The sequence below is a fragment of the Dermacentor silvarum genome, chromosome 7 (assembly GCF_013339745.2).
Source record: "Dermacentor silvarum isolate Dsil-2018 chromosome 7, BIME_Dsil_1.4, whole genome shotgun sequence".
NCBI classification, from domain to species: Eukaryota; Metazoa; Arthropoda; class Arachnida; order Ixodida; family Ixodidae; genus Dermacentor; species Dermacentor silvarum.
The window spans coordinates 121,651,508-121,674,037 of record NC_051160.1 but is presented as its reverse complement, the minus strand read 5'-3'; the positions used below and the strand labels follow the sequence as shown (position 1 = coordinate 121,674,037).

Sequence of the window (22,530 nt, the reverse complement as noted above, 5' to 3'; positions counted from 1 at the left end):
ACCCATGTGTCTGTCAAGACAGCAGTGTTGCTCGCAGGGTTGTGACAGAGTAGTGTGAAGTCAATGTAGTATGCATCTTTTTCCATTTTTGTTGTTCCAAGCATATGAATATTTTTTTTTTCAGAGCGCCTGTCTTCACTTGGATATCGCATTTGAAATTCTGTGTAAGCTATCATTGTTCATATGACATTTTGAGCCAATGGTTGAGAAAATCGAATTTCCGGGGCTGGGAGGAACGACCGAACGTGAGCTAATTTGCTGTCACAGTGTGAAAACAGTGGCAGAGTGGCCGACAAACTGCTGCTTGAGCGTCATCTTCCGCTCAAAGGTAAGTGCGATGCATTTTATAACCTTGATTACATAGAATTCTTGCTGAGTTTTCTAACATATATGAAAGAGAGCTATACTTGCACTTATTTGTGGAGGACCTTGCAGTTTTTTCATGTAGTTAGAAATATATGTTTCAAGCCCAGCGCAACACTTCGAGCGAGTTGCCGCCAAGCGAACGGACGTAAACAATGCGGCCGGCGTAAACAGCGCTTTGCGAACTCGAGAGCGACGGATCTGGAGACGGCGGGCGCCGACGGCGGGGACGCTGCAACGAGAGTCGACGGCTCAGCTTGTGGAACAGTCCACGCCACTTGCCACGCACCGTACTTGCGCATTCCTTCGGCTTGATGCATAATCGTCCAAGGAGCAGAGCGTGCCTGGACCTGGGAAAGGGGTTCGCCATCCGACCGCTTGCAAGGCATATTTCTGCGGGGGTCATAACCTCCAAGCGACGGCGTTTACTTTAACACGATGCAGAAGAACCGGATTCCCAGAAATGCGCGCTACGGTGGTGTTCGACTGTTTATACCAACAAGGGATCCCAAGTGTGAAACCGAATACCCTGTGTGAGGCCACTTGTTATGATAACGAACAACGCCGATACAGCAGCTGTACTCACGCTGATCTAAAGTCTGCGGGGGTGGAAGAATGCGGGAGGCGATCGGTGACCTACAAGAGCCAACGATTGTTGCGGTTGTGCCGCGGGAGAGATTGCTGCTGAGTCTGAAGCCAATGAACAACTCCTGGGAAAGACTACTTCTGAATTCCGGACCAATATGCAACGTCTGGGAAAAAAGAACTGGCATTGATTGCGCATAACTGTGCACTGCAGTAAGTACAAGTAACTTCCCCTATGTTGTCCTTGGTGTCTTTCTTGGCATCTTATATATATATATATATATATATATATATATATATATATATATACCCTTTGCATGTATTTTGCGTAGCCCAAAAACAGATCAGACAATTGCAAAAGGTACAGACATGCCCGTAGCTTACGAAATTAACGGCGGAAAGCCGCACAGCTGCACGCTTAAAACAACCAACAGCAATGTTTCGACGAACTGCATTAGCACCGCGCGGGATAGAAGTAACACGTATACGGGGCATTGTTTTGCACGTCATATCCCTTGAATTTCTGTTAAATTAAGTATAGCTTTAAAGTAGCAATTGCGTCGGCATTTTTTCTATGGAGGAGTAAGGTGATTCATTTAAATTTTAACTTGCCACATATGTCGAAACCATGTGTTGGAACCGGCGCGGTTTCGGCTTCTGTTGCGGGTTTCGGTTTCGCTCTTTTGGCCGGGCAGCTTCGTGCACCCGGACTTCGGCGTTCTCTTCTTTTTCGTTCTCTGTCCCATCAGTGTTGCATAATTGTGGCAGCACCGCGTTTTCACGATTGTTGACGCACATTAAATTCCGAAGTGTTTATAGTGTTGTCGCCGTCCTTCATCTGTCCGAGGAGTGGCCGCTACATCAACGCGCGCCATAGAATCGGAACACCACACTTTACGCACCTACTGCCGGTCGCGTTGATGTAAAAGGCACAAGCATTGGACAGCTGGGGAAATAAGGCCATTTTGACGCGATAGCGTTAAGGGCCCCGTGTCGCAGAAAATCCGGCGTCGGTGTGAGCGCGGGCCCGCCGGCGTCGTTGGCGGAAATAATCATCCCGAACCACCCTGGCTGCGCAGGCCCTCCGCGTGGCGCAGGGCATTAGTGAAGAAAACTGAATTGCTCAAGGTAAAATCAGTCAAAAAATCGTAAAGTACGACTTAATCGCAACCTGCAGACGTAATAGCGTCGGATTGTAATTTGAATGTACGAGAAAACATAATTCTGCTACGAGTAAACTCAAACACAAACCCCTTTTCCAGCATCTCTACCATACCAGCAGCGCCGCGCCCTTGTAGGTTACTTGCGAAAACACCATCCAGATGGCGCTCGCCTCCTCGGAAGCGCAAAACGGTAGCGGCGCGCAGAGGCGAAGGTAGAGAAAACGAAAGCTACAGTTGCCGGGAAGCCTGACAAGCATTCAGGGATCTTTGAATGCTCTCGCGTTCCACTCTTAAAGGCGAAGCTTAAGCGTCCTTCAAATTTTTGTTCCTGATCTTCTTTCGTTAAGAATTGTTCGCGAGAGCTACACGTTCCTCAAACTCTGTTTCTGTAAATTTCTCGACCAGCGGCGAGCCGGCCGCGACTTTACCATCACTAGGCAGCACAGCGTGGCGTGGCACTTCAAGAATCGCCCGACGTATGTGCGCAGGCGCGAGTAAGAGCGGGGGAGAGAGAGAAAATGGGGGGGGGGGGGCTTTTGCTCCTTAATTATTTGACTGAGCCGGTCCTGGAGTTGCGTGCCGGGTCAAAGTGCGTTAAGCCACGGGACTGCGTTCCTATACGTAGCTCCGTTTAATATACCCCAATTTCGAAAGCATGTCTCTGTTTTGAGCATTAGCGTATATCCTGCCCTTTGATTTACTATACTTCTCGGCAACGTCACGTCATCTGTGCACCCGTTATCATCAAAAGAATTTGAACACCACTGGGTATAGTCCTTGAAAAGAACTAACACCTCTTTTTTTGCATTATCTATAACTATTTTTGTTATATATATATATATATATATATACAGCAAGACATGAGTGCTATTGGCTCCACAGTACAATCAGTCGCCGTCCCCACAACGTTTTGCAACCGCTCCCCCTTTCTGCATCATGTCTTTCCACTCAATGGCGAAGTTAGGTACTTTCTTATTTTTTAAGAAAATACAGATGGACTTGGTGGAAAGCAGAGGCGTTGCAGAACGCGGGTACGATTTCTCCACAGCGACCGGATGTAAGGGCGGCTAGCGATAACGAACGCACATTATGCCGCCGCGGCAGCAGCCCCGACGCCAAGGCGCTGTGCGTGCTTTGCTGCTGCATTGATTATAGAAGGAGAGCCGAAAGGAAAGAAAATCGACCCTTCGCTTCATACAGCAACGGACTGAACCACTTCGCTGCATGCACCACCTCCACTGTGTAACCTTCTCTTGCACAGGAAATCCGTTCATAATTATTACACTACTGGGAGCTACACTAATTAAGAAGCTTGAGAACAAGCTAAAGACCGCGCATAGAACAATGGAACGAAATATGTTCGGCGTAACGTTAAGAGACGGGAAGAGAGCGGTGTCGATCAAGTGGGGGTAGCCGATTTGACATTAAGAGAAAAAAGAATGAAGCTCAGGCAAACTACTGCGAAGGATGGATAACCGGTGGACCATTAGAGTTACAGAATGGGTGCCAAGGGAAGGGAAGTGCAGTCGAGGACGGCAGAAAATTAGGTTGGGCGATGTAATTAGGAAATTTGCAGGCGCAACTTAGAATCAGCTAGCGCAAGACAGGAGTAATTGGAGATCGATGGAAGAGGCAGTCGTCCTGCAGTGGACTTAAATATAGTCTGATGTTGATAACGACTACATCGTAGTTTAATAGAGCCAAACTCTCAACAAGTTTCAAAAATATGTACTGGGTCACTACGGCCCAAATAAGCAAAAAGAATAAACAAGAGAATAATTTGAAATATATTACTCACGTATCTAAAACTCACGTATTAAAAAAATCGACCTTTCACCTTCATTGTTTCTTCTAAACATAACTCTGTTGCTGCGAAATTGACGAAATAACAAGTTTTGAAAAAAATACTTAATCACGCTAAACTGATTTAGTTCTACTTTTTTTTTAAAGCGTCGCATTCTTTTCCCGTATTCATATAAATTACCTTAAGTAAGAACATTTGTTATTCGCCGGCTCGGGCCACTCACGATAGCGATCACGATGATAATGAGATCGCCACAACGATGTACGCGATGCGGAGAGCACTCAAGTTATCGAGTATCGAGAACAACCAGGCAGGCTTTGCAGCTGATGGCTTAAAAAAACTTTTCTCAGTCCGAGTACCCCGCAAGACTTCTTTCAAATAAGCACCATTTGTGATGCCGCCAACACGGACATCGTAGTTTTAAGGTGTGAGGCCAAGTCAAAATTGCATTTTTTTTAAATGTCTTTTTTTTCGGCTTTGTTAGATTTATTCTCCATCGTGTTGCTGAAAAAAGTATCTTCCTGCGCAGTTTCTTTCAAAAGATAAATAAACGAATATAAACCCACCCCGCGTCTACGAAACCGAAGCTGAAAGTGCCAGTTTTCTGTAAAACAGAAAAAAATGGCCTGGTTTGTAGTTCTTTGGTGGTTATTTAGGAATCGTATCACGTAAAAAGTGTAATAATGCCATAATAGCATTTTCAACATTTTCTTGATCAATTAAAATAATAAACGCCTCACCAGATGGACGTGCAATGTTTTGCACGTGTTGTTTAAGTTCTGGAGGCTGCAGGCGCGTTAAAGGAGCAGCCGATTGTTTGATGGATGTGTTTACTCTCTGTCGCTTCCTTTTTCTAACTGGCAACCACAGAATAGGCAAGTTTAGAGTGCAAACCCGCACAAAGTCAAAGTTTGCCAGCAATCAGTGCAAGGCGACAGACCTGGAGACATACTACAAATACCTGTAATAATGCCAAGCAAGCTAGAAAAAAAAGGAAGTCGAGGTGCCACACGAGCAGAATCAGACAAGAGCAAGACCCAAGACGGAACTCGCTACAAATATAGGGGATTTTAGCTCTCCTGATCATCTTGTGTAAGCGCTATGCTTTGAAATCTTTTTGTTGATTTTCTCAGAACCAATCTTTTTGCGATTTCTTCAAACGCAAACATTCACAACTTTTTCCCTAATAAAGATGTTTTTGTGAAACTTGGCACAAGTTTTTCTCACAGTATTGGGTGTGCAATGAACCTCAACAAGTAAAATCGTACCACAAGTTTTGATATGGATGCCTTTTACACCAAGGCACACCCAATGGAAGCACACATGTTTTTGGTTATTTCATCACTATGCTTCGAGAATTCATCTGATCTCAGAAATTTTGGTTCATTACAGAGATCAAAGCCTCCCCTATACCACTGCCGAAAATTGTGTGTTTTTATCGAGTTAAATTAGAGTTATGACTGTTCGCGTGAGGAGCACATTTATTTAAATTTTTCAAATAATGAAAATATTGAAAAAATAATGCAATCTTTAAAAGGCTCACGTGAGCCTAAAAAAGTTTGCTTTATGATCTAGACCAATAATTTGTATTCTTTATCCTCTTTAAAACTTTTTTCCTGGCACTTGGCCTCATACCTTAAACACACCGACCGTTATTACGATCATGTGAGGTGCACAGGAACACCCGGCCACTAATGAAACAATCTCACGTATAAGAGAACACGTGTCCAGGGCGAGGAACTCACGACATTTCTGTTATATACCGCCTTTCATAAGAGAAGCAGTCAAAATACTCCCTCTCCCAACCCAGGGCCGGCGTTTACAAAACTTCTATCAAGTTAGCACTGTCTACGATTGGCACAGCTACGGCGATCGCGTCGTTATCCCGCCGATCGCTATCACGAATGGCGAACGCGCGTACTTAGCGCACGCGGAAACCGTTCTTATTCGTAGGAGAATTTTCCCAATACGAACGCAAACACTTTTTCGTCACGTGCAACGAAAGGAACCAGGGGCCGGCTTAGCGTAATAATTAATTTCATTCAATACCCCTCCTTTCTTGTCATACGCCGTTCACAAAAACCGGCCGTTCCTGACGATAACGCGGGCGAAGTGCCGCTCGGATCACTGACTGAAGCGCGAAAACGGAATACAAATAAAATAGAGCGGCTAATAAATTACCGCCGCTCAGCTTTACGCGCGGTACTCACAGGCCATGTCGGTGTTTGGAAACCACAGCACGGCGAGTATCCGAGTGGCGTCGGTTGTACGCGACTGGGGGAAAAAAACGACGCCGTCCTCTTTGAGCCGGGCAGAAAGCGAAACTACGTGCCGCCGGCGTGGTGGGAACCGATAGGGGAGCAGACTCTCGTTTCCTGCAAGTTACGTCATGCGTCACTCCGCGCTCGGCCGTCGAAATCGCGCCTCGAAAGAGTTTAGACGCGAAACTCGAACCGATTATTCTGCAGCGCGCCGATCAGACGAGCCTGTCTCTCCGGATACGCTCGCCGTTGGCCGTGTTCCGTATCTGCTCCTATATTACTCGAGTACAAGGCGATGTGCTGAGCCAGCAGTCGTAGCGATAGTGTATGCTAGCCGTTATGAGTAATAAAATGAAAAAAAAAATATGCAGCATGGACTGTCCGATATTGACACTAATGCAGAGTGAAGAGATAAGGCAACGAACAGCTAGGTTCGTTGTTGCGCGATTCTGTGTCACTATACGGCCAGAGATAGAGTTACTGCATATGCATGATACCTTTGGTAGAATGTACAGCAACTCTAGTGGGACACACAAAGAAATCACAAAGCCGATTAATTTAATTGTGGCATTTTACCTGCCAAAACCACGATATGCTTATCAGGCACGCCGTAGTGGGCGACTCCGGATTAATTTGGACCACCCGATGGGGTTCTTTAACGTGCACACAATGCACGGTGCACGGGCGTTAAAAATACCTCACTGTTTTCAAAGTTATTCCACTAATACATAAGAATTTTCATTACTCTCTCATAAAGGATTATATCGTCATTTCGCAACAGTCTACGGGGTCGGCCGGGCTTACATAAGATCAACGCAGGTACGCTGCACAATGCCCGATTTTGCCATGCCGACTTTAGACTCGGTGCGATGCACTGATTTGTGCTCGAATGAGAAAGCGGGTCAGCGTCTTATATTACTGCCTGTTCATTTGTGCACATTCGCAATTGTGTGAGGCTATAAGCTTGAGCACGTAATCTGCATATTACGTACAAACACCAGAAAGTTAAAAAACAACTTGGTGACAAATACCCCCACCTGTTTCAAATCAAATGCTCAAAGCTTCATAATCATCAGCATGACAACGGCATAGTGGAATACGAATGTTCGAAGTGCCCCAAAAATGTAAGTGAACGTTAAAGTTTGATGCGGAGAAGTAAGCGCCGCTGATCATGTAGTATTGCAATGCACGCATCTTGATTCGACTTTTTATTAGAAACGGTAGAGCATGTAACAGCTAATAATGTTTCATTAGGAGAGCATGCAGACTTTCAGCCGCGCTGGGTGCTTCAGTGGAATTGTACTTAAATATGTTCGTTAACGGTGCGGGATATCTCGGCGATCGCCCGCATTTGACAACAAACTAGTTTTTCGCATTCTCATGACAGGGCGTTGAAAACAAAAATGAAAAAAAAAAAATACTGCCAACTTTTGATAAACGTTGACTCACGGAGGCGAAAATTTGCAAATGTACCAGGGAACTAGCTAGTTAATATTATGTTCACGGACGCGTGTTAATCGGAATGCGATCACCACGGAAGGGATCGAATCCGCGACCTCGTGTTCAGCTGCTCAACGCCGCAGCCATTGTGCCAACGCGCTGGGCGCAATGGAAATAAAATAATATTCAGGCTATAAAATACAGGGGAGCCAACCGAGTAGTAAGAAATATATTACGGCAGCTGTCAGCTGAGATGAGAACCACGCTCTACAAAATGTAAGTTCATTTTTAAAAAGTAATAAAACATCAGATCACGTGATGTTTACTGGTATATTGTGATATAAGATGATAATAATACACGGAAACAAAATATCGACGGTAAATGAAGGTAAATTCAGGCGTTTTGAGCGTCAAAGCCACGATCGCATTATGATGCAAGATGTAGTGTGGGACTTCGGATTATTGTTTACGGCCTAGAGGTTCCTTAACGTGCACCGAATGCTCGGTAACCGAGCGTTCTTCGATTGCGCCCCCCTCGCAACACACCACCGCGGCCGGAATCGAACCCGTTACCTCATTTTCTGCAGCGCAGCACCGTATCCACTGAACTACCGTGGTGTGTTCCGTACGTTCAAAAATATAAATAGCTAGGCGAATTGATTAAACGAGAAAATGAACAAATGCAAGAATGTGAACAGGCACTCAAAGCGAAAGGCAAAGGAAACGCCGCGACAACGAAATATAAAGCGCTATGGCAGCAAGGAAAGAAGGAAGGAAACAGAGGAGAAGGAAAGGCAGGGAGGTTAACCGGTTTAGCACAATCGGTTTGCTACCCTACACATTGGAGCGGGATGGGGGGAATGAAAGATGGGGAGGAGAGAGAGAGAGAGCACATAGCACAGCACACACATCGTCAGTCCCAGTCCGTCACTCTTGCGTGGTAGATAGATAAACTTTAATCCAAAGATAGTTTTGTCTTGCCCCCAATGGGGCATCGCTAATGGTCGGGGCCCCTAGTCCAGGGCTCCGCTGGCTCTTGCCATCTTCTCTGCTCTCTGGATCAGCTTGAGCTGGTCGTCGAGGGCCGAGCTGGACAGCAGTGGTGCGTGACATCACTGTCACAGCCGCTTGTCCAAGCCCGTTTCTTTTAAAAACCTAAGTAGTCGCCTTCAGCTGCGATGTCTTCTGTCGACGAGATGTGAGAATCGTTTCAACTGACATTGTTCTATTGTCAAGGTGCGCTAGAACGGACGCCAGGGACGGTCTCTGAACATTATATTCAGGGCAGTCGCATACAATGTGTTCTAGCGCCTCCTCGAAAAGACTGGCATTGCAAAGAGCGCTGTAGGCCACTCCAATGAGAAATGAATTAGATTTCGTGAATGCCACCTCTATAAAATCAGGTACGTGGGAGTCATGTGAACTTGAGGCATGGTTCGCGGACCTGCATATTAAAATTCGGATTAGTTCTGAAAATTCGAAGTGCGATCTGGAGATAAGGTTTAATCAAATGGCTGTTAGAAGACTAGCCTCAAGTGCGCGCTGGGAAAAACAACTATCAAACGGGGCAGTACTAGGGGAAATTGTGTAGCTATCCACTTAAGTGCTGGAGGCTCAGAGCAAAATTTAACCTGAAGGCCGGAGGAAAATGAAGGAAAATAGATGGGCGTCTAGGTTATTTAGGTAGATATAAAGGACATGCGTACTCAACGGGGGTAAAGAGAACCAGGAAACTAACCATTAAGTAATAGGTTAACGGCGCGAATAGTGGCAAGAAAGAAAGTGCTAAACGTATAGTTAGGGATTGGTTAGGTGCAATGGTGGACTATGGACTTATTAACACAGCGAAGAATGAAATCTAACGAGAAAAGCTTTACAACAACTGAAAAGGCAATGCGCTGTTCTTGAAAGAGAAGTACAGTTCTCAGATGAAGATTTCTAAGAACACAATGTTATAGGAAAAAATGTCACAGTTTCGCCCTAAGGGCGAAGCAATGAATGCGACAGCAACACAGCACTGTCATACGAAGTAAGGTGAGCGGATTTGGTAGCAATATGAATTGTAGCAAACATGAGCTGATTAAGTAAGCAGGTGTGCTGCGGCGTAAGTAGACCGACATGAAGAGAGACTCGATGACCACGAGAAGCGCTTCCCGTGGGCAGCGCGTGCGAAGGGACACACCTGTAGCGCTGCACTGCCGATCCGGGCAGCATTGCATCTGTAGCGTGCGTTGGAAAATGTGGGCCGGCTATTACTAACTGAATGAACAAGCGTGGTGTGAGCGCGCACAAACAAACATGAATAGATCACACTGAATGACTGCAGACAACGACTGTCAAAACGCTGGCAGCAAGCGCATACGCCGCAGCAGGCGAAGGTAAGTACGTACGGGCTATCGCTTCAACGTAGCGAATGCACAGCGCATAGAAAGGTCAGAGCCGTGTGGAGATAAGAGACGGTGCGGGCGAGTGACGAGCGCGGTTGTTCGCAGAGTAGAAGTGCGCCCCCCCCCCCCCCCTCCGCTCCCTCCGGCGCTGGCTTCCCGCTTCCTGCTTGCGCGTGGGAGATTGAGTGCGGTCGCTCTCTGTGATAGCGCTCGTCCCCGCACGCTTCCGCTCGGGCATACGGCGCGCGGCGAAGATTTTATCTATACGGAACCTCGCGGCGACGGCGACGGCGACGGCAGAAATCCGGTTGAAGTGTCCATATAATTGCTATCGCAATAAAAGCAGGAAACCAACGACTGAGCCGTGGTACGCTGCCTCGTCGATAGCGGCTCGGTGCGGTGGAAGGCTTAGCTGTCGGCAGCGGTGCAAACGGAGAGGATTGTGGCGTATTCCGTGGCGGCTGCCTCTCCCAGCACGCAGCACGTGTGGCGCTGCTAAGCACCAGGTCGCGGGGTCGAATCGTGGTTTTGGCACGATTCGATCCCGCCTCATATAGAAATCGTGGTTTTGGCACGTAAAACCTCATAATTCAATTCTGTCTACGTTTCGCAATGGCTACCGATGGAAAACAATATGCGTAAAAATACACACGATAGACACGTATGCTGCTTGGAGAACAAGGAAAATATTTCTTCTTCAAGGAAACTATAATGAAAGCCGACACTGCGCCGCAATGCACGCGCAATCACCGGGCGATATAATGAAATACAAAAGAAAGGAATTTATTCTTAAAACTTAAATACGCATCATATGTAATTAGCGACACCATCTGAGCAGCCCGATCTGAAATACCAGCGCACGAAGTAGTACGAACGACCCCGGCGAGCAGCATCACCAGCAGTTTCCAACGGCGCTACCTTGATAAGGCCCAATCCACTCAAAGCCACAATAAAAAGTCAGGCGCTTCGCTGCAAAGCATGCGCCACCCCGGCCACTCGTGCCACTCAACCTTATTCTAGTACACTCTATTTTTAACGCAAGAGTTTGCTGAACATCTGAAGTCACAAAGCCGTTCGACCCCAGAAGGATGAAGTTTTCGCGTGCTGGCTGAGCCACCATGCTTGAAGCGCCCGTAGATACTGGTGCCACACTTTCCCACAGTAACTTTCGTAGGAAACTCTATTACCCTAAAAGGTTAATACTTACCAAAATTACCCTATAAGGTTAATTGGCGGCGTGGCGGAACCACGTACAGAAGGCATGTCGTAGACGTGGCATGGTGGAAAGCTGCATATCACTGCTCCGAGGGGAACAAACAACCCCGCCGATTGCGCAATGGTTCGGTTCCTCTAAAATCTGCTGCTAGGGCGTCTGCACATCTTTCTTCGGCTTGCCCGGCCGTTGGGACAACGTGACACTGCCTTGCGCTATATCACTGCGAGGAAAATATTCGTGAATCAACAGGTATAACAAGATGGCAAAGTACAAAAAGTCACTAAAGACTTCGTTGTGAAAAACAGCGCAGAACCAATGGGGGTAAAACAAATCTCCCCAATTTCTTCTCTCGTCAATTCCATAACTCTTCATGCAGTGCACTCGATATTACGTGCTCCTTTTTTTCCTGCGGGCCCAGGATATCCCTCCTTCGACCATTTCAGCGACCCCAGCAGCGTGCCTCAAAAAAATTCCACATGCTTGTGCAGGAGGTGCGCTAATTGAATGTCCTGGCTTAGACACGGCGCAAAGTGCCATACGGTGCTCTGTCCGCTAACATTTTTTTAGGCTTGTCTTTTTATACGTTAAACTAAAAGTGTTCAAGTGACGCGCACCGCAACGTCCCGCAAGCACTTGGGATTAGCGTTCGTAAGGCGCCGAACGCCTATTGTAAAGCTGACTAAAACTATTCTATAAAGCCCTACTTTTCGGACCATCCTCCGTATGCGGGTGACGATGATCACTTGGGAACAACAGCAAGCTGATCCCGTTGGTCTGGCTCCCTCCCCCTTGTGACTAATGACGAGGCAATACATCCTTTGTATTTACTATGCCATTGTTTCTCATCTACTGTTATTCCATCTTCTCCAGGCGCTTTTCCCCTGGTCATATCTTTCAAGGCCCTTCTAACTTCATCGCTAGTTATAGAAGGAGCTTCTGTATCCGGTTCATCACTATTTCGAATGGAAGAAGCTTGGCTGTTTTGGCTACTGTACAGGTCAGTATAGAATTCTTCTGCTGCTTTTACTATGTCATCGAAATTGCTGATGATATTACCATGCTTATCTTTCAGTGCATACATCTTGCCTTGTCCTATGCCTAGTTTTCTTCTTACTGATTTCATGCTGCGTCCATATTTTACGGCTTCCTCAATTTTTCCCACGTTATAATTTCGAATATCCCTTACTTTCTTCTTGTTGATCAGTTGATCAGGTAATCGAGAAATCTGCGGAGTACAATCGACCTCTCTATATGGCTTTCATAGATTATGAAAAGGCATTCGATTCAGTAGAGATATCAGCAGTCATAGAGGCATTGCGTAATCAAGGAGTGGAGGAGGCATACGTGAATATCTTGGCAAATATCTAAAGGATTCCACAGCTACCTTGGTTCTCCACAAGAAAAGTAGAAAGATACCTATCAAGAAAGGGGTCAGGCAAGGAGACACAATCTCTCCAATGCTATTCACTGCATGCTTAGAAGAAGTATTCAAGCTCTTAGACTGGGAAGGATTAGGAGTGAGGATCGATGGCGAATATCTCAGCAACCTTCGGTTTGCAGATGACATTGTCCTATTGAGCAACAATGGAGAGGAATTACAACAAATGATTGAGGACCTTCATCGAGAAAGTGCAAGAATTGGGTTGAAGATGAATATGCAGAAGACAAAGATAATGTTCAATAGCCTGGCAAGGAAACAAGAATTCAGGATCGACAGTCAGCCTCTAGAGTCTGTAAAGGAATATGTTTATCTAGGTCAATTACTCACAGGGGACCCTGATCATGAGAAAGAAATTTACAGAAGAATAAAATTGGGTTGGAGTGCATACGGCAGGCATTGCCAAATCCTGACTGGGAGCTTACCACTGTCGTTGAAAAGAAAAGTGTACAATCATTGCATTCTAACGGTGCTAACATACGGGGCAGAAACTTGGAGGTTAACAAAGAAGCTCGAGAACAAGTTAAGGACCGCACAAAGAGCAATGGAACGAAAAATCTTAGGAGTAACGTTAAGAGACAGGAAGAGAGCGGTGTGGATCAGAGAACAAACGGGGGTAGACGATATTCTAGTCGACATTAAGCGGAAGAAATGGTGCTGGGCAGGCCATGTAATACGTAGGATGGATAACCGGTGGACCATTAGGGTTACAGAATGGATACCAAGAGAAGGGAAGCGCAGTCGAGGACGGCAGAAAGTCAGGTGGGATGATGAGGTTAGGAAATTCGCAGGCGCAAGTTGGAATACGCTAGCGCAAGACAGGGGTAATTGGAGATCGCAGGGAGAGGCCTTCGTCCTGCAGTGGACATAAATATAGGCTGATGATGATGATGATGATGATGTTTCTCATCATTAGGCAAAACTATCTTAGATGGACCCTTTCATTGTGTTGAATTCAACCACTCGATTTATTACCCCTTTATTGACGAGTGTTGCCTACAGGCAACATACCAGAAAAAATTTGTTTCTTGCCGAGTTGCCAACGCTACCGAAAACAACAGCTACACTCAAACACATGCTATGGGAATGTAACGCCCAACACAAAAACGAATTAAACTCCGAGACCCTATCGCTGAGGTGGGCCGCCGCTCTGCGCAGCTCCGACCTCGGCGACCAACTCTTGGCTGTCCAGCAGGCCCGCGAGGCGGCGCTGACACAAGATCTCGACGTCCCGTCGTGGGAGACCTGAGCCCGGGTCGTCAAAACTGCAGGACGATTCAATAAAGTTATTACGATTCATTGCCGAGTTGCTGTATGGAGTACGAAGTTTCTGGCTAAATGCCTTCCGCCAACACTGAATGACAGGCAGCAAGCGTCATTTGTTGGTTCAGAGCAGGAACACTGCATGGACGACGAAGAAGAAGTTTGGCACGCGACTTTTGAAAGCAAGGTCAGAGGAGACATGTGTTAAATGTTTGCCTTTACCCCCCTTTAGTATTTTTATAGGCACACATTTCAAACAACCTAATGTGACCAATGCCCCCTGTGGGTACGAGCCATGTTTTGAGGCAACAACATGCCGATCCAAGATGTCCAGCTGCAGTGGGGCCACACATGTGGTGTAAAGCAAATTAAATGTGCACCTGTGGTTCACATATGATGAGAGCTGTCTATAGAAATTGAAAACGAAGCCTTAGGTGCTTGGGGTGAAGCCCACTTCCAGTTTCTTGCCATGGGTTTTCACCCTATTGCTGAAAAAGGTTCCGCGAAATATTTTTTTCTGTTTGTTGATTGTGCTTATTCTTGGTGTATTTTCAACATTTAGAGAGAAAATAAACATTTTTCTCGGGTATTTATATGTCTCATCCTTAAAGTGTTTTTAAAACGTTACGTCGCTTTACTTTTCCTTAGAACCTATCAAAATTTCTCTGGAGTTTTCTTTTACACTTGCGCAATTATTTTTATAATTCATCCTATATTTGGCGCATCCCCCGCACCGGTTATGAGCCACACACAGAGGCAAACAAATCACCCAACTGACGAGAAAGAAGAAGCGAAGGCAAGCGAGAAGCAAGCATCAAGAACAAGAACGAAGAAGTCGGATTGTGGCAATCACCGACCGTTCTTGGACAATCCCCTCACTACGGGCATACGTGCCGCGGACTTCCAGGCGGACGAGAAAGAGCCACTCCACTTCGACGTCAAGCCAGCCATGGGCAACATCGTCCACAAGAACGCGCTGGACAAGCGCACGGGCATGACCAAGCGCGAGAAGACGCTGCTGCGGGACACCTGGCACAAGTTCTGCCAGAAGAACCCGGACTTCGGCAGCCTCGTGTTGCTGGCCATGTTCACTCGGCACCCGGAGAGCCAGGCGCTGTTCCCCAGGTTCCAGGGTCGCGAAGTGCGCCACCTGCGCGACGACTCCGAGTTCCTGGCGTTCGCCGCCGGGGTTGGCCGTCAGATGAGCGCCATGGTCGACTCCGTGAACGACTACGACGCCCTGTGCGAGGTGGCGCGCAAGAACGCGGCCGACCACGCCCAGCGGGAAGGGGTGCACGCTGGCCACTTCGAGCACTTCTTCTCCGTCACGTTGGGCGAGATGACCGAGAGTGACGAGTCGGCCATGACGCCCGCCGCCGTCGCCGCCTGGGAGAAGTTCTTTGTGGTGAGCACTTGTAGGCTGTTGTACGCTCTCTGCAAGCCGGCAAGGCGATAAAGGAACATTAAAGACAAACGCCTAAGATGAAGCTCTCGGGGCCAACCTAAAAAAATTAAACAATTAAACTTTAAAACGTTTTCCGACAGAACCCACCTGACCACGAATGTCGCCGTTAATGCGATTAGCATTCAAGCAATGTGGTGAAACATCGTATTGCCGCCGCAGAGACGTTTTATGTATTAGGCGTGTATGCAGCTGCGTTCCTCTCTGGTGCCTAGGGTGCCTCGATGCCCAGCGCCGCCGTCCAGGGTGGAGACAACCCTGCTGGCGCCGCCATATTGAGTCACACGAGCTGAGACTCAGCTACGCTTGCGTTCATAAATAGTGTTACTCGCGGCGCACTTCCAAGTGCTTTGCCTTGATGAGGATTTTTTTATCGGTATCGCATCTGCACATCTTTATAACCAATAGCCGTTAACTCGTCGAAGGTCCAAGACGTAAATGTATGGCGCCGGGAACATGCCCCAAGTTGCCTAATTCAATTTACATTTAACATGCCGTGTGTATGTTTGAAATACGCACTATTTTTTTTTTTTTTTTTGCTCTTCGATGCTTGGTATATAAGGTTTGCGACCCCCTGTGTGTGGAAGTTTTTCTTTTTCGCTGTTGTATTTTGGTTTACACGTCACGCCTCCTTTACCGTAGCCAGCCACTCGGCCACGGCGGTTAGTTTCCCTTGCGTTGCGCGTGCTCTTCGCGTTCGTTGCAATTATTTGACGATATCTACGCGCAATTTTCCTTTTTTTTGCCCACAAAACTGTGTGCTGAGAGGATTAAGCTGGTGTAAAAATAACTGCGATGTGAAAATAAGGTTTAGTTAGTGCTGTAGAGAAACATGTAACGTAACTTGTCTGTGTCAATCTTGCGTAGTACACACAAGAAACCAAACGATGCACAAAATACATTTACTTATAATGTCTAGTACAATCAATCATGAAATAGATATGTACATGAAAAATATATGTACTGTGTGGCGCCTGAAGGTTATGTTGAAAGACGAGATAAAAAAAAATCGCAAGGTAGGCTCGACACACAATTCGGGATAGTGAGAGTTTTTTTTTTAATTTATTCATTACATGGGGGGGGGGGGGGGGTTCAAGTGAGTACGTCAACCCTATTACACACAATATAAATCGAAAACAAGAATACAAACAAGAAAACGCAACCGCGGGTAATATTAATCAAGATATCCAGCCAGAATACATCAGCTACCATCGAATACGTCGCATCAGCCAAACACATCGATGGCGAGTACAGAACATTTTATCAATAACCATTAGAACACTGATAACTACATTGAAAAAATAAACAACACTGCATACATATCGCGTACAAAAACCGTAAATGAAACTAAGACAGTCAAATACAGATTAGCAATATTTTTCACTTCGAAAATATAGTCCATGATGATGTAGGGCTGTTGACTTTAACAGAGGCGCCCATCCTGTCAATTTCCCTCGTACTGGTCCTCTTCAAAGTGTTTCTAAGTACAAGTAAAACAACAAAAGTGATTATTGATATGAAAAGTTGCCTTGTAAATACAGAGAACACATTACAGTGCTTAAAAATAAATTTGCGCAGAAGTAATGCTGTATTACCTCGCTTCACACGTTTCGAAGAAATGCACAGGCTACAACAGACACCATGCCAGAAAGCGCCGAAACATTTTGGTCGCATGATGCCCCTTACTCTCTTCCCTCAGCACAACTGAGGGAAGAGAGTAACCCTTAACTCTTCCCTCAGCACAGCAGTCCGACGCTGTACCTATTAGACCACGTACTATCCAGTAGTCCAAGTTGGCGGCAAAACGGTTACGCAAACAGTTATTTGAAAGTTCGTGAAGTTCCCAAAGAATGCTAATTGCGAGAATATATGTAAAACGCGGAAATGGTTTTATGAAGCAACTGCAGCATTGATTGGAATTACCTTTTTTTTGCATTTGAGAGACAATTGTACATTCTAGGAACTCCAAGAAGCAGAATTCTTATTTAACACAAAACTTCCTTTAGGAAATTGCTAACAATCGTAAAGTTTTAAAATATACAAGAACGAAACTTAAAAACATATCACAGCTCCGAATAAAAGATATCGCAGTTAGGTAAACTGCATCCAATGCTGCGTCTGTTAGAGCATCTCAAGTGGGCAAATGGGATAGAATAATTTATACAGTTTATGTAAAATTGTCCAAACGTTTACGAGGGTTTGTAAAAGTCTGACTCACATATTAGTGTTATATTCTACAGTGTTCTATAAACCATCAGTTTTGTCCCCTATAAATGTATTATTAGGCGTTGTTTAAAGAAATGTGATATCGTGATCCTTGCGTATCTTTTATTGAAATTTGAAGGATTTTCAATTGATGCTAGAAATATAAAAACCATTTCTGCAATTACTATATTTTAACTTCGTCTTTTAAATGCAACAAATCTCGTAGCCGCTGCTGCGAACTTGCTCGGCAAGAATCGTCACTTTCTTTCGAAGCGCACTTTTAATAATTTGAGGCAGTCGTCGCAGGAACATGCCGCATTTGCGCCAGCCAGGCCACATTAAGGATTGGTCGATAGCCAGCACCGTGCTTCGCTATTCTCGACTTCGTCGGGCTTTCTCGTTTGCTCAATGTTTCATAATGCACCAACCCATCGGCCACGGGAGCCAATGTTCTGCGTGCTGTTTCAGTTCATAGCAATAACTTCTAGGTGCGATAATAAGGAAAACAGGCTGCGACGATCTAACTTGCTTTTCTTTAGTATTAAAGATGATTCATCGGAGGATTGGGCAGCATCGGAGCTACAGATATTAAATTTTCGAGCGCGAAAGCAGGAAATAAAGATAACTGGTGCCCAGTTTGTACGTGCACATCGTCTAGGCAAATACAACGCAGACAAGCACCGGCCCCTCATAGCAAAGTTCGCGTTCTTTAAAGACAAAGAACAAGTTCTTGCAGCTGCGCGTAAGCTTAAAGACTCATCATATTCCATACGCGAAGTCTTCTCGTTTACCGCTCGCCAAGCCAGAAGAAAACTGATATAATTTGCTAAGACACAAAACAAACCACCTAAGTTATCGATTGATAGGCTGCGTATGGGTACAACGACATATGTATATGACATTGTCACGCAAAGTGTTCTCCAATGGAATACATAGCTAGGAAGGCGAACGTGCACCAACGACCGTCAAGAATCACGATCTTTCCTCATTAATCTCCAATGTCATTATCATTTACTACATCCGAAGCCTATATGAAAGCATGATAAAGCTTCCTCCCTCCTCGAAGATGCCAATTCTGACATGGTAATTCTCCCCAAAACATGGCTGCATCCAGACATCTCTGATAATGACATTTTTGCAGCGAAGCTGTATACCTCTACCCCCCAATGCGTTTCTCGTGTCCACGGGCAAAAATAACCTCCTTCGTGGGCCGATCCCGGAGGTAGTGCAATCGTAGCCTAAAATTGAAGCGACGCTCAGCGCAAGCGCCCAGCGCGGCAGGATGATGATGAATCTCGTCAAGCTGACAACGTGGCCAAGCGACGAAGGTGCATGCAATCAATCGATTCAATGATGTAAATCTAAATTTAAGAAGAATTTCTCGATGTAGAATTCGGATTTAGTTCCTCCGTGTGTGATCAACTGTGGTTCAGTGCATTTCGCTTGTCTCCGGTCCACTCTTGTAGGTGCACGAAGTAGAGGCACAAATCAATCGCAGGCCTATCAAGTGTGTTTGGTTAATAATTAGGTAAAGTGCATGTGAATTTCGCCATGTCAATAATTTCAAGCCACGTCGCAATGGAAATCGTTCTAGGTGTCGTTACAGCTACGCTGTCCAATCACCTTCACATTAGAGACCAGTTTCTTTCCCTCGGAGCGCCTGCAATATATACCGGCATTGACCGCTTTGGCAGGCGAGGTGGTGGCGTCACCCTTGCGATTAAAAAAATGACTACATCTGCTTACCTTAACTCAGACTCAAATCTCACGATCGTTTGGATCACCTGCCTAGGCTGTTCTACGAAAGTACTAATTGGTGCCTGTTACCGTCCATTGATTCAAACCAAACCTTTGTCACCGATCTTCGCAACAGTATTGTTAATGCAATTGAGGTCTGTCGAGCGGATATGAATTATCTTTTGGGGGATGCTAATTTTCCCCACATCGACTGCGAAAAGCTGACCTCTACCAAATGTCATTACAATTAATTTAACCCTAGACTTCAACTTCTCCCAGATTGCCAACCAACCCACTCGCGGTTGAAACTATTGGACTTAATACCTACAACCACCGCAGAAACAGTTTAGCAGATAACATTCTTGGGTGAATTTAGGGACCATAATTTACGCCAATTACTCCTTAACATTCGGTTACCATATACGGGTATAGCAAAAAAAAAAAAAAGAACAGTTCGCAACTATACAAGGGTGACTGTGCTACCATTAATGCGGACCTAGAATTTTTGAAAATTTTGTAACAATGCGTTTGTTTCTTCCTTTTACAATCGAACAGTCGAAAGAAACAGGGTACTCTTTCGAGACAAATTACGCTCATTAGAATAACAGCACATCCAGTAATCAAAATATGCAATGATAAATCGAACCACTGGTTCACATAGTTCCTTCGGCGATTTCGAAACAAAAGGAAACGCGTATAGAGGAGTGATAACTATTTGGCACCCCCATCGGCTTGGGAAAAAATACAATCAGTGTTTTAAAAAAGTCGCAGTTTCTCCCGGAAGGTCAAGCATCGATTGCGATAGCAAATTAATAGACAGCTATACGAAGTAAGAATAGTAGTCTTATCGGCCGTATCAACTTGGAAACATTCACTTACTAATTGAAATAACAAGCATGGTGTCCGCGCGCACAAGCAAGCATGAACACATCACACTCGATGACCGCGGACACTCGCCGCCAAAACACTTACGTGAGCAGGCGCGGCAGCAGCCGCAAGCGAAGTGACCTTCGTGCTGTCTATCGCTTCAACGCAAACTGAGGCGCGAAAACACAGCGCGCACAAAGGTATGAGCCGTCTGCAAATCGCTTTCAAAATGCGACGCGCGCGACCGCGCGCGGCCGTGCAAAGTACGCAGTTGGCGGAGTAGAAGCCGCCTCCCCTGCCTCCCGCGCTGCCTCTCTGTTTACCTCCCTTTCACGCGCGTGGTTGAGCCGCGATCGTCCATTCCTCTTGCACTCGGTCGCGCAATACGCAGTTGGTGCCGGAGCACAACGCCGTCCCTCCTCATTCCCTTCCATCCCCCACGGACTTTCGGGCGACGAAAGACGGCGCGTTTGCTCTCCGCCTTCCTCCCGCGCGCACCTGATTGAGCCGCGATCGTCGCTCCCCTCGCATGCTTTCACTCGCACATACAGCATACGGCGCGCGGCGACGGTGTTATCGCCCTTGGGCTTTATACGGAACATCTCGGCGATGCCGACGGCGACGGCAAAAATGCGCCTGGGGTGTCCATATAATGGATATCGCAATAAAAAACTACAACTCTGCTTAATGCATTGCTAAAGATGCGTATTTCTCACATAATATCCACTCTTCTCTATTTCAACCCTTAAATTTTGGGAAAGCATCTCTCAATTACATGATAGCGACCACATGCCCTTCCAGACAATAAGTGTCATTCGTGCTTCAACACGTATTTTTCGTGTATCTTTAGCACAGATTACTCCAGCCTACCTGATGTTCCCGACTTGGACTATAAGTACAAGAACACCATTATGACTTCTAGCAATTGTGCTCTAGCATTACGGCTCACATCCTCAGACAGTCACGAACTTCAGGAGAGCTCCCGTCAGATTGGAAGACTACAAAAGTAGTTTCCATATCAAAAACGGCGACAGATAGTCACCAGAGAACTACCGGCCTATCTCACAACACGTATTTGTTGTAAAATACTAGAGCATATAATTGTCTCTCATATATAAAACCATGTGAAATCCAAGAGCTTTTTTTTCACTAATCAGCACGGCTTCAGAAAGGTTTGTCATGTGAGACACAGCTTTTCAAATTCACAACTGACTCGCACTTTGATATGGGCCGTAATGTACAGATTGATAGCATCTTCCTCGATTTTTCAAGCGTTTGATCGCGTAGCTCATTGCCGCCTGATTTCAAAGCTAACCGCACAAAGATTACATTTACTGACGCTAACCAACATCACCTGAGGCACAGGCCTACGCACTCTGGTCTATGACGTCCGAAATTTCCATTGCCAAGGCTGGCGTGACGAAAGCGGTGACGTCAAAATCACTGTTGCTTGCGCGTGAGCATTCCCACTAGATTCTATGCCAGTCGGGCCAGGTAGCATGACGTCATTATCGGAGTGCGTAGGCCTTGTGCCTTGTGCAACACTGTGGTGGTGTTGCGCTAACTCGGCTCCGGACCTTTCTTTCTAATCGCCGACAGTTTACAATCGTTTCCTACCTTTCTCCGCCCCTTTCCTGGGTCACCTCCGGCGTATCACAAGGTAGCGTTCTTGGGCCGCTACTATTTTTAATATACATGAATGATATCCCCAATAACTTGGCATCCCGAGTGCGAACTTTCGCAGATGGCTGCATTACTTCCAGCCCTATACCCAGCCCCGATGACCACCTCCTTATTCAAAACTCACCCTCAGCTCATTTCTGATTGGTCGACATTTGGTTAATGACTTAAATTCATCTAAACGCAAAGTAATGTCTATCACTTGTAAACACTCAATCTATAATTTTCTTGTCACATAAATAATACCTATTTTTCAGCTACTCCATGCAAGTACTTAAGCATCAATCTCGTACCAAGCCTTTCCTGACCCATCACGTTACACCATATGTGCTAATGCTTCAACTGAGGTGCTTACGCCGAACCTACGTAATTCACCAACCAACATCCGCAAGCTAGCTTATCAGGCGTTTCTTCACCCGCGACTCGAATTTTCCTCTCCATTTGGTCACCTTATCATAAAAACCTAATCAGCTTATTATAATCAGTTCAAATAAGGCCGCTAGGATTATCTCGCGTAACTATAACTACAATTCCATATTCTCACAAATAAAACTTGATATTTCAATTCCGCCCTTCAGTACTCGTCTTGATTTTTCACGTCTTATCAAAACTTCAGAAGTACGTTTCATCGGCTGAAAATCTTCCTTACGCTTGAAATT

General features: G+C 45.8%; 2 protein-coding genes across 2 annotated transcripts in view; one reads left to right on the top strand and one right to left on the bottom strand.

Annotated features, from left to right (window-relative positions):
• LOC119459134 (BTB/POZ domain-containing protein 6) overlaps nt 1-6,313 on the bottom strand; it is a 38,222-nt gene extending 31,909 nt beyond the window's left edge. The window contains exon 1 of the mRNA XM_049671168.1: nt 6,126-6,313. Within this exon, the coding sequence (XP_049527125.1) occupies nt 6,126-6,132 (7 nt within the window). The 5' untranslated portion in view covers nt 6,133-6,313. The remainder of the gene's footprint in view (nt 1-6,125) is intronic.
• Nucleotides 6,314-14,656: 8,343 nt separating this feature from the next.
• Nucleotides 14,657-22,530, top strand: part of LOC125946952 (uncharacterized) — a 14,997-nt gene continuing 7,123 nt past the window's right edge. Inside the window, exon 1 of the mRNA XM_049671167.1 lies at nt 14,657-15,325. Coding sequence (XP_049527124.1) covers nt 14,660-15,325 — 666 coding nt within the window. The 5' untranslated portion in view covers nt 14,657-14,659. The remainder of the gene's footprint in view (nt 15,326-22,530) is intronic.